The 13,357-nt window shown below is 41.9% G+C and overlaps 1 protein-coding gene across 6 annotated transcripts in view; it reads right to left on the bottom strand.

Moving 5' to 3' along the window:
* MECOM (MDS1 and EVI1 complex locus) overlaps nt 1-13,357 on the bottom strand; it is a 345,545-nt gene that overhangs the window by 189,115 nt on the left and 143,073 nt on the right. For all 6 annotated transcript variants that reach the window (XM_074834309.1, XM_074834311.1, XM_074834310.1 and 3 more), the window contains exon 2: nt 3,522-3,871. In XM_074834309.1, the coding sequence (XP_074690410.1) occupies nt 3,522-3,871 (350 nt within the window). The remainder of the gene's footprint in view (nt 1-3,521; nt 3,872-13,357) is intronic.

Genomic DNA, 13,357 nt, shown 5'->3' with positions numbered 1-13,357 from the left:
TGCTCGGCTCTAGACCCACAAAATGAGATAAAATTCAAATTTATGGCTTTTCATTTAAACTGGTCTGCAGCACTCTAATCATGACCCAAGCACAACTATATCACAACAAATTCTCTTTGTCCCAGAGTGTGTTTTATGGCTGAAGTATATAAATGAACACAATAGACATTGTTTTCTTGGACTTGCTCCGACAAAACTCTGTGTCAATGGCATAGGGAGTCTTGCTATAGGGAATGTAGGAACAGACCCCATGAAATTCCTCAACCTTCTGCAGCAAATTTTTCTTTATCATCAACTACCTGGATGCAAAATTTAACAGTAGCAGTTCCTCCAACTTCCACTTCTCTCCTGAACACTACAGGCTAACCCTAGTATCACAAAAACTGGAAGTCAGAAGCATCCCACAGCTGGAAATACCCAAAACCATGACAACATTTTGTAGGGGAATAAAAATGTCCTTTCCAAAAATGTTGTTACAGTCTGAATTTGTGTGTAGCTATAAACTCTTCCCTGCAATGTGCATGGAGGGTTTTGGTTTGAAATTTTCTAATTTAAGAATCTAGGCTACTAAGCAGTCCTAAACAATTGCAAAAAAAGCAGCAAATCTTTCATAGCAAAAAACAGTAATATATGCAGCATCAGAAAACAGCTGAGGAAGATGCTCAACTTTCTTTTCAAAAACATTTTAATATGTTTATACTAATTATATTTCTGAAAAGAGATTCTTTATCATCTTTAAAAGTCAAACACCATTGTACATTCATCATTTCACTTTAAACTCAGAAAAATGCAGATAAAACAGAAAGATGGATTTTTCCAATAATTAGTCATCCTCACTGTAGCCATAGGGGAGTCTATTCAAAAGAATTTAATAAGTACACAAGCATTAGCAATGTTGCAACCTCACTATGTATTTCTCTGAGCAATGCACGTGTGAGGTGAAGAAATAAGTAAGCCAGGACACAGCACAATGTTTTCTTTGGCCTGCGGGACCAGCGAGCAGTTTGAGCACGTTGAGACATCTCACCTTTTGAGGCCACCAGACACAGCTAACCTCTGTAGCACCATCAACTATTCTCAGAATCTCATATAATCAAACATAAGAGAATATAGTGACAGTATCTGCATCAGTGCAATTCACTCAGCAAGCATCACTGTGGAAAGATTTTTAAGCCTCTCATACTACAAAGTCACTTAAATCCACAGTCAGTACTATATAGAAACTTTGGTTCCATCCTTCCTCCATTTAGAACACAATAATGAAATTTCACCTTGATACCAGCAACAGCAGACTGAATTGCCTGTCTGTTAACTGACTTATTGGCACCCAGCAGGACAAGTGTCCTGTTTCACTAAAATGCCCATTCAGGCAGAAAAACTGACACCAGAAAATTTAAATTCCCAAGACCATACTTAAACCTCAATAAATGATACCTTTCCCTCACCATCCCATGCTTCCTTTGACAGTACCTGAGCCCACAAACCAGTAACAGCTTCTTTCTCCCTTTTTTATCCCAAGGAAACGGTGGTTTCCAGAGCAGTGTGATGATGAGCATCTGGACTGAAATGGGCACTAGTAAGGTCTTCTCCAGCAATACCAGGACCCCCCACATCCGTCCTTTAGCCTTAACCTTCACTACATGCCATTTTACTCATTGCATAAACTCTGGTAACCAATATTTCTTTGTCTCCCTTCAATTACAATAAATGTACTTAACCCTCTTGTTGGAAAAATATTCTGTTTCAAGCTACCCTGAGTACCACAGAGTACTTCTAGATGAGTGGCCAAGTTGCAGAGGGACTCGACTGTTGATTTTGTGTGATTTTGCTCCAACACTTTTCAATAGCTTCTCCCCAGCTGTCCCAAATACATAACACTCTTCAAATGGCACGAGTCCTGTAGCTTGAAAGGGATTCAATCTGCCAGCTGGGCTTCCAGCACTATCAAGATAGGCATTTTTTGTCTGGATTTTTTTAGACCCCAAAACCTTAAATATTTTAAGCAGGAAAACTAGTCTCTAACATTGCAGCATATTATCAGCATCTAAGGGTGTGAAGATCAAGATGAGTTTCCCTCAATTTTAGTGGGGTTATCCTACACTATACCACCTGAGGATCCAGTCTAAAATACCCTAATTTTGGAATATGTTAAACCTGCAAGTACAACCATGTCTCAGCAGTTTTGCTCTAATTTCTGTTATCAATATCTGAGCTTGATTGTGGTGTGGTTAAAGGTCAGATTTTATGGTTTCCTGGTGCCTTTTTCAAATAATAAAGATTTTTCACCAGCAATTATATTGCATCAGGGTCTCTTAACTCGATAGAGTGCTGCCAAGTCTATAATTTCTCCTGACACTATTCTGTCATATTGTCACAGGTCTCACAAGAGTTTAAACAACTGGATGGAAAGTTTGGAATGAACTCACCAAGTATTTATAGACAGTTAAGAGCAAATAAAACCCTTATTTTCCACCATATCTGCAAGGCTCTACTCCACAGTGAAACTCCATTTTTCCTGGGAAAATGAACCTCCCATCTCTCCAGAGGTCAGTCAGGCCCCTGGAGAGCCATGCAAACCCTGCACTTCTCTCCTTATCAAAAACCAAAGGAAACGTACAGATGGAAAGCTGAGATTGCACTCTGTTTCTACAGCACATTGTTAAAACTATGAATAAAACCATGCGAGAACATTTGTTACACCATAACACCACTGGCACCGTCTACCACTTGAGGTCTAAAGCCCTGACCTGGCCATGGACCTGCAGCTCAGCCAGCTCCATAGTGATATCACAGCAAGGAAAACACATCCCCGAAGGCAAGGAAAACAAGAGGCAACCACTGTACTCGCCAAAGGAGGCCTTGAGCTCCTTCAGGAAAAGCAACAATTCGCAGAGCATCTGCAGAAGTAACATGAGCCACATCATCCCGATGTGTACTAGGTTTGACATTAGCATTCAAACATACTTCACAAAATGAATGCCAAAATTCCCATTAAGATAAATGGAAGCAAGATCAAACCCCCAGCTTTCAAAGTCCAAGTAGCACAAGGTTCTTCAATAGCAATTTTATCCACACACTGTTAGATTGTAGGATAGTTCTAATCATTGTTGACAAAGTGGCGATTCACAACCCTGAAAGCAACTCCCAGTTTCTTTTCAAACAGATAGTGAGGTGTCATTTGCAAATCCCTCACCCACAGACATACTGCAGGACTGTCCAAGAGCAGAATAAAATTGATACAGAAGTGTTCCAACAACGCAACTTCTTCCTCTCTTTCCCCAAAAGAAGCATCACCTGCCAATATCCACCAAGACAGATTTCATGCATGAAGAGCAACAATTCCTGCCTTTTTTAATTTACACTTTTTTCCATCCAGAAAGCCCTGAAAGGCCACAGAGCAGTCTTCGTGCACACAAATATCCCCTGGCTACTGGAGGATAGGACTCAAATTCTGCAAATATTTCTGTGTTTATAGACACGCAAGAGAGATCAACAGACCAAAAGAATGTACAGTGTCTTACCTCCCAACCGTAACTGGGATCTTTAAGGTGTGGCCGCTGCTCTCCTACAAAAGGGCCAAATTTTTCCCCTGCTTCAATCTTCCTTTTGGTCCATATCCCTAATCCTGCTCCAGGAACATTGGATTCTCGGAGCTCAAACTCTGAAGGAATGGGAATGTCATCGGGAATGTATATCAGAGCCTTGTAAGGAGAGCTCTCCTTCGGCGTGAAAGCTTCACTAGAGGTTGCTGGAGAAGATGGCTCCTGAATGCTGACGGATGTTGGACACTGGATGTTTGCAGCCTCTCCATCAGCTTCTGGCACTTCCTCCAAAGGAAGTTCAGGAAAGCTTTCATACAAACATTCATCACCTGGAAAATAAAGCCAAACAGTAGGATTTGAAATATCCTGACAGATTTTGCATATGAAACCCTTTCAGCCTGCACATGAAACAGAGAGGACAGTTTGGTAGGCGGGTGGCACCTTCATCAATCACTAGTCCTGCAGCAGAGCCTCACCCTGGAAGGAGCTGAGTCTTCCCTATTGTAGGCCTGGGGGTACACAGCGTTTCTCAATATTCCTGACATCAAAAGTGGTTTACATCATTGAACACAAGTGAGGGAATTGCATACAGATGTATATGCAGGCACACCCTATTGTCCAATCTGGTCCGGATATAGCGCTTTGCATTGCATACTCTTTGAAATTACAATTGAAAGCCAGCATTATATGTTACAACTGAAATCTAAGTGAAGTGAAAAGCAGGAAAGCTTTACTGGTCTTTCAGAGAGACAGATTGAACCTAAAGTAGCCAAAATTAAGTTTGATGGCCTCCAATTAGTCTTTGGAGGAAAGGATCCAGCCTACCACACAACTCTTGGCAAGAACCTCAGCTGATGTAAATCAGTGTCTTTCCATTGACCTCCAAGAAATGCAATGGTCTAAAATAAGTTCAGGATCCAAACAGCACCTTATAGAGAACATAAACCTTCTCCTCTTACAGTTGCAAAAAAAAAAAAAAAAAACCTGGGACAGATCCAAAACACATTAAAAAAACCTTCATCTCTGGGGCTTAGCCAGCAAACAAAAAGAAAAAAGAAAAACTCACTGTTTTTGACAGCTCAAAATGTAAGGCTGATTGTAAATTCCTTTTAGTCAAAAAACTCTGAGTGACTTCAGCAGGGACTTTAGCTGCACCAGCAATACGGTACTCAACCCAATAATACATGCAAAAGGAGCAAAAAGACAAACTAACCAAAAAACTTCTTAATTATTTGCAGTCATTTAACTTTATTAATGTTACTGTAGTTTTCCTACACACCAGAACTCATTCCACTTAATTCTAACCTAAATAGGAGTACTAAATAGGAATACTATTCTCCTAGGAATGAAGTTGAGAGATTGGGTATTTAAGATCTGAGCACGAGGATATTTGCATAACATGGTTGGCCCAGAAATTAAAGCGTTACGCTGGGCTTGGCGTTCAGAATGACTCCGTTTCAGTGAAGAAACAGGAAACTTTAAAATGTTCTTTCAATTTCTTGCTCATTTAAGAAACTATCCATGGTAGATTAGCACCGTATGCCTTTTCCACTGGAAACTGGTCATAGCCCATTATCTCTCACATCTTTGTTACATATTATCTCACAGTTTTATATCTGTACTTTCATGCTTCTGGTACTGCCTAAGACAAACACTGGGACATAACAAATCATTTGAATAGATTGCTCCCATCACATGACTGGCAAACTGGATTCTTCATCTGTGAGCAATTTATTCACAGCCATGAACTGTTTTTCTTTCTTTTATGTGGCACTGGCTATGACCTCATACATGTCACAAGAAAGTTCAGCTACCCTCGGCCTCTGGTTTGGCAGACTCTCTACACTTTAATAATTGTCACTTTTCTAATACCTGGTGCTCTGAGAAGTAGAAAACCTTGACTGACTCTACCATTTAGCCGAGAAGGACACACAGAGGGATTTTCCATCACTTATGCTTCAGAAATCCTGCCTGTCATAGCTCAGCAGCGCCGAGTTTGGGAAAGATGCTCAAGGGTTCATGAAAGTGCCAGTGCAGAGAACTTACTCTGTGCCTAGCACCTGCGAGCCCATGCCCGTACTTCCCCGCCCACAGCAAAACTCAACCCAGCCTCCAAGGGACAGAAAAGACAACATGAAAAGGGTAGAGACACAGCTCCACCTGGATGTCACCATTCACTTCGCCCTGCACTGAGATGGCCACGTTAGCAGCCTTCTCTGTCACACTGTGGCATTTCTGCTGCCCCCAAACCCAGCTCTGCTCCAGTGTGGTGGGATGGGTGAGAGGTTGGTCTGCACCTCCTGAACATCCCCAAAACTCCAATGCACTCCCTGACTTCACAGGCTAGCAGCAATGCTGCACCCACCCAGGGCAGGCTCACTCCCATTCAAATATCTTTCCCCAACTGTTTAGATTGCAGTCCTGCCTAAAAGACTTCAGCTGTTTTTGAAACAGGGGGAAAAAAACCCAACCTAACCCATGTATACACATGGGGTGCAGGAAGAAAAATCACACAAGGAAAGTGATCTGGATGATGATAAGCACATGGCTCGCTGGAAGGGGGCGGGGGGTAAAAACTTCAGACATCTAAATCCTACTGATTTTCCATGACAGCTGGGTGCCTGACACTCAAACTCCTTAAAAAGCCCATCTCACACAGTCACTGCCATTGTCCCCATCCCACCAAACAGTGCCCCATAAAACCAAGGCTCTCCCTGCGCCCACAGCCATGCTCAACTCTCTTCCACAGAACAACAAAGCAGTTCAGCCAAATCATTTTAAGTCTCAGCAAGAAATGACCCTTTCTGTACCTTTCCCCAAAGGGCCACCTTCCTCAGCCCCACTCGCCAGCAGTGCCTGCCCACAAGCTGGCACAAGCTGAGCCTTAAACATTTAGCAAGCATGGATTTACAGATGTTTCTTCTCCCCCAGGGACAGTCCAGTTTAATTTCTCTCTTGCAGACTCAAAGGCCTCGGTTATACTTATCTCAGTCATTCTGGCTACACTTGGTTTTAGCCATATAGGGTCAAACCTGCAGCTGATAAATTGGCCTCTGGAAGCCTGGCAGGGAGACAAGTCCGTTTGCTGGGTCTATTGTGCCTCCTTTGATTTCCAGCAGCCACACCCGATGTTGTCGTTAAACACGAGCTTTCAGTTTGAAAGCTCTGGAAAATATAATACGCCTATATGCCCCAAAGCCCTAACAGTGTGGCTAAAACGGATTACTGAAATATTATTCTGCCTGAAATAGCAACATATTCTAGCAAAAATACATTTTAAAACCTCAAAATAAACAAGAAGTTGAATTATGACTGACCAAGAGACGGGAAGACCATTAAGACATATTTGTGAAATTAATGATAGAAGGAGCTATATTAAAATCAATATACATGACTCAAGGATCTGGTCTTCATTTTCAAAGGGAGTGGGACTATTCCCCCTAAAATTTACACCCACATGAATCAGAGGGACTTCCAGCAAAACTGCGGGATACTGACTGATAGAAAATCTTTGTAAGGTTAGAATTAGACCCAGGGACTGCACTGATAAGCATCGTTTTCCCAGTGAACTGCAAATCATTCACACAGATAGCACTACAGTTTTGAAATTGAAGATGGCGTCTCTAAAGGCCGATAATTATCCCCATTAGTAACGGGATGAAGTAGAAATCGAGGTCCCTTATAAGGGAACAGATGAGATGTGAAAGCTTAGATATTAGCCTTCATAAAATTCTTCACTGCTATTTTACAGTAAAAACATGAACAAGCTTCAAAGGAAACCCAGGAGGAAAAGTTAAAAGTTAATTGCTACTAAAAGACCAGGGTGGACACCTGCATTTGCATTTTTGACACAACCTTACACACCAGCAGGAAAGAGTCCACGTGGCTGCGTGCTACGGATGTGCCTGATGAGGACTGAAGAGTGTGTGCCAAAGCTACCATAACTTCTGAGCCTGGGGTCATTTCAAGACTGGGAGGGCTTCTGTGCATGGCTGTGAGGAGGTGAGGACTTCCTTCCGTTTGGATGTTTCTTAGCAGTTCAGCATGCTCTTCCTCTCCAAGAGTAATTAGGTAGGAGGCACTAACAACTGAGGGAGGCAGAGGTTGCTGTACCCAACCCAAACTGCTTTCCACTGACTGCAATTGCTAGCAAGGCAAAGGCATGCTGTTTTCAAAAGCACACTGGGCCACACTTTCAATAAAACCATGCCTTTCTGCAGCTGAAATGTCACATGACAGTATCTCACATAAAGGGAATGGGCAAGCTTGTTACATGTATCAGTGTTTCAGGGTGGTCTTCAACTCAAAGTTCACACAAAGTCCTCCAAGGTTCAAGTCTGCATCCAGATCTTCAGACCCAAATCCACACCTAACAAAGAGAAACAAATCCATACAGACTATCCATTCTCCCTTTCTTCAGGCAATTTGTGCCCGAGGATAATACATTCCCAAAGCAACTATTGGCTGATAAACCCTCTAGTACATAAATCCGGTTCTCTGCGCTTGGAAACATGTACGTGGCCACCAGTGACTTAATCATAGGATGGGTGGCTGATTACTCCAGATGAAAGAGGTAGGCTGGAAGCAAAAGCATATAGACAGCCTACTTCAGAAGTGTTTCTAATGCCATCATCTCTGAGCAGGATAAAGTAAGAGCTGAGATAAATGCAGAAGTGTCTCTTTGCAATGAGAAGATACACACAGGTTCATGTCTGCAACTTCTCAAAGTTGAGTGACAAAGATGACCCCTGGCCCCAAAGACTAGACATCAGATGGACCTGGTTCTGTTTAATGGGAGAAGTCCCATCACATGTGAGGAGCTTGGAGCTCCACTCTGTTGACTATGTCTGATAAGAGCCTTTGTCGAGGATACATTAATGAAGGCTTTGGGGGAATACAGCAGGATTGGGTGAATTAGTCCCTTCTCCTGCATAAGGTGAGGGTGGACCTGAATGTACCACAAAGCCCTGAATCAGATCCTTGAAAGAGGCTAGAGAGCATTTGTATTAAGTTGATCTACCATTTCTATTCAGTGCTGAGGAAATCAGCATGGAGTATTTGCAGGGATATCTGAAAAGGAGGCAGGCATTTCCTCTTGCATACAAATGGGACACCTTTATCTGAATTTGTGTTTGAACAAGTATTAAAGGAAAAAAAAAAAACCAAATGTTACAGACAGGGACAATTGATTACAAAATATATCCACATTGGTCTAGAACACAGGAGGTCAGGAAAAGAAGAAAATTAAGAGAAGAAAGCCCATTAGCTTCAAAAGGAGCATATAGCCAGTGCTGAACTACGTGGGAGCCACCTGACAGTCCCATAGCAGGTAGACATGGCTCAGAGGGGCCACTTTTAAATCCTCTAGAGGAGAAGCAGAGAAAGATCCTTAGCTTTAGAAATGTGCAGAGATTGGGTTGCTATCTCCAGGCACAGAGGGACTCTAGCCAAGAGCTACATTACTCTGCTTGAACGTTTTATCAGTTAATGTACCTGAAACTGGTTTGTGCTGCTCCCTATTCACAGAACTGTTCTGTGGAGCTGGACCTAACAACGAATTATTTATTATTATTTGTATTGTAACACAGTCTGAGGGCACCAGACAGGACCCCATTGTGAAAAGTATCAGACAGACCTAATCAAATGAGATTAGAGTCCAAACAGACTAGAGCTAGCAATTCCCAGTTAGGTAAAAATCATAAAACAGGGGAGAGAAAAAAACTGTTTTACAAATAGAAAGTTTGGTTGTACAACAAAAGAGATTATAAACAAGTTTAAAGATAAATGTAGTGCTTGAAGCAGTTTTGAATCATTACTTCAGTTACCAAGGAAAAACACTTTCACAAGCGTTACTCTTCAAATGCATGGGAATTTTGCATAGATGTATTACTTGACCCTAACACAAACATGAGAAAACCAAAGCTGTCCTGAACACACTCAAAAAGGTCCAACTGAAAATTATGCTCTTGGACCATGCAACAAGAGCAAGGGGGGCCAATGCACCCGTGCAGTGGCCCCAAAGGCCAGATTCCGATTTCTCTTACATGACTGTAAAATCCACAGTAATTACTTTAGACTTCCACCAAGGAATAAATGAGATCAGTGTCTGTCCTAGAGTTAGCCAAAGTCGCTCGAATTTCTTCAGATTGACACTAATGTAACAAAATGAGAAGGAAATGTGGTGCCCAGATTTCAGCTTTCCCTTCGTGCTCGTGACGCTGCAGATTACAGAAGGCATTCACACGGCGCGCTCGGCAAAGCCTCCCCGCACCGAGCAAACCCTTCCGCAGCGCTGGCAGAAGAGGGAGTTGTAGGAAAAGCTGCGCAGACAAAGGCAGGAGAAAAAGGCAGCCCGAAGCAGCCTGAGCACAGCACACTTCGGGGCTGAAGTAATTGCCAACTTCTTACGGCGCTGCACCGTAGGTTGCAGTATCTACATGAAATGGGAAGGGAGCTCAGTTTGGATCACCGCTGGAGCGCCCCATGCAAAGGGCTTAGGGCTGCTGGTAGCTTCTGTCTGTGCCTTGTGGCAAGATGGGTATCAGTAACAACAGCGCAGATAATTCAAAGACAAATTAAAATCCTTCCTTGTGTGGGAAGCATCTTTTTCTTCTTAAATTATTGTGCCTGCAGAAAATAACCTTAAAACAAGTGGCCCATACTGGAAGCAGAAGTGAGCTCCCGATGGTAGGATGAGCACGAAGCGCGTGGGAGAGATCTGTCCACAGGCAAGCGAGAAGTTACACGCACTCAGGAGCATCAGGCCTTTGAGAGAGGATAATTTCAGCATTGCCAAGCATTGGTACTAGACCAGCAAAGTCATAATATAGTAGCTGCATAGGGACCTGCCTGCCATCTCTGGCAATTTTCACTATCAGTCCCTACAATAAATAACTAGTAGTGTTCAGTGCTCTGTCTAGTGTCATTCATGTCTAATTGAGTAACACAGTCAAAAGCATCTGATGTGGACCAGATGCTGGCTTTTAATTAGGGTCCAGCACTGAGAGACTACGGGTCAAATTCTACTTTCATTTACATGGGAGCTGCTCTCCTTGATGTCAGGGAAAGTTGCACCTGTGTAACTGAAAAGCAAAATTTGGATGCTTGTGTTCCTGGGCACTTTCCATATAAATTACTGTATTACGTGCAGCAACAAAGAATTATAAATGTTGGCTGGCACGCACTGAATTTATTTACAAGTTAAGTCTAATTTTATTTATAGTTCCAGTACAATCATCTCTGGTAGAAATATTTATGTTATCTGTACTTCTGGTCTGTTAGAGTCTACTGCAATCATAAACACCGCTGAAAAATTATTCGCAGTTAGCAGGGTTTAAACTACCCATTATATCACTAGGTAGTGCCAATAAACTTTGGTGCTGGTTGATAAAGTTTCCTCAATGGAATAAATATATATTTGACTTTCAAAATCTTTTCTGGGTTACACAAAGCAGGGGTAAGAGAAGAGGGAAATGCCAGCTGTAGGGTTTGATATACTGAGAGCCAGATCTGCAGCTAGCAAGGAGCCTGTAGAGATCCATGCTGGCTAGGAGGCAGCCCAAAACATGCTGAAACTCTAACTAATAGCTTAAATTTGTATCTTGGTAAAATATTTCAACTGAGTGGAACTGCAGCAGTCCTTTGTGACACTCTATATGGATTAGACTCAAGGGGAGAAAAAAAAAAATCTGCCTTGAAATTTTGAGCTCTGAGTACTGGTCACTGCTAAGGGAGGAAAATGTGTTAGAGGAACCAGCTTTTGTTCATTGTTCGATTGCCATAATGATAAACATGACATATTCTCACACTGACATAACATGAGGAGCCAGTGTGCTTAGGAGAAAAGTAAGGATGTTAAGGTCAAATGAGAATTAGCGGTCAGCCACTTATATATAGAAAGCACTAACTGGAAACAAAATTTAACTAGATCTGTATTAGCTGGGCTAAGACAGAAAAGGTAATGCACTTTAACAGTCCCTGACATAGTGAAAAACTACTGCTGCAAAAGAATGTTTTTATATCAAAACAATTACTTAGACCTACAGTATTATAATCAACACAAATGAAACTTTATCTTGATGTAATAAATCAGTGTAACTGAACTTTTTTACTCATTAGTAGACCTTTACTGTTTTAAACTGAGATGTGTCACAAAGTAGCACTGGAAATCACATGCCTCTTTCTAACAGAAAGCGGTAATAAAATATGACTATTCTACCAAATTATAATGAAGACAGATAACAAGAGTGAATTATAAAACAAAGGTTATAGATAGAGACTGAGCCTTGTAGAGGTAATGACTTTTAATTGGATTGAGTTTATCATATTTTCAGAGGTACGACACAACCAGAAGAAAGGATTAGAATTATTTCCACATTTCATTATTTGGCATAATGAGAAAACAGAGGGAGGTCCACATCCCTGATGTGTTTGGTAAGCCACAGGAGATGTTGAACATGTCAGTATCTGGTAGAGTACAGTCCTGAGACACAAATGCATTTGCTCCCTTATAACGTAGCAAAGTGTAATCACTTGAGGGGGGGAAGAAAAAAAAAAAAAAAAAGGAGAAGCCAGGTCATGAAGTTTGGTTTCAAAAGCACATTACAAATAAAAAGGAATTTAACCCCTTCCTCCCAGCAGCCACTTCAGCGCTAGCCTACATACACCCATATACCTGCTTTAGGAAGCTGAGTAATTCCCACTCTAAGCATCAATAGGTTAAAAAAAAATGAGTTGGTGAAGGCTCAGCCATGCCATCCCCTCTCTCACACCTGTATAGTCACACTGTCATGGCAAAAAGGCCCTGGGGAAACCATCAAGGAGACACCTTGCCCTGCCTGAATCCCAAAGGGATGCCCTGCCTGCACTCCACTTGGGAAGAGTACGGGACATGGACCAGTGGGGAAAAGGCAGCTGGGAAGGGAAGAGCAAGAGCTGAGGGATTATCGGAGGAGGCCCAGTGGACACGGCAGTGTACCAGTGATGTACTTGTTCACATGCTATACCCAAGTATTTCAGGGAGGGCTAGAGTTTCAAGGAGTTGCCTCTGGAAGACCAAGCTGCTGTAGACCAGGGACAGAATGGTTTGTACCAGCAGCCAGACAGCTTTTTAATTATGCAATTACAGTGAGAGAGTCTTAATTATGTTTGAGTGACACTGTGATACACTGTAGTTAAGTCCTTGAAACACTAACACAAGTACTCATAATAAATACACTAATCAGGAAAAGTATTGAATAATTAATCCTACAATACTGTCCACTTCAAAAACTCAAGGTCTGGCAAGACTGGTTTCCAGCATTTGTTTCCGAGGAGCTACAAGGCCACAATTTTTCCTGCAAGTGACTTCTCAGCAGCATGTGCTGTAGCTATATCTTCACAAGGTCACCCAGTAACAAGCAGGGCGTACTTAGCTGATTGGAAAATCATGAATCTTAAGAGCAACTATACTTCATATTACATGTGCGGATATATTCTGGGGCATTCCGTAGGGCATCAGTGTGTTTATATCCAACCTATCTGGATGAGTAAAGTCGTCATATTTTACAAAAAGAACCCTTTGGGATAGTTTTATTTAATCATACAAAGGAACACTTTTATTCCTGCATGACAGCATTGTTTTGGGTGGGATTATTCCAAGACGTGGATGACAATTTGTTCCCATTTGTCTCTGGGAAACCTAGGTCCTTGTCTGACATGCATAGCTTTGACAAGTTCTTCTCACTGGTATTTCACTCAAAACAACATACACATTTTCAGAGTGCAAGAATATTTTTTGTTTCATTTTTCCAGCAAAAAAGCATTCCAAACAAATT

This window comes from Strix aluco, chromosome 9 (assembly GCF_031877795.1).
Source record: "Strix aluco isolate bStrAlu1 chromosome 9, bStrAlu1.hap1, whole genome shotgun sequence".
Taxonomy (NCBI): domain Eukaryota; kingdom Metazoa; phylum Chordata; class Aves; order Strigiformes; family Strigidae; genus Strix; species Strix aluco.
The sequence above is the reverse complement of the archived record's forward strand: the minus strand, read 5'-3'. Positions and strand labels throughout refer to the sequence as shown.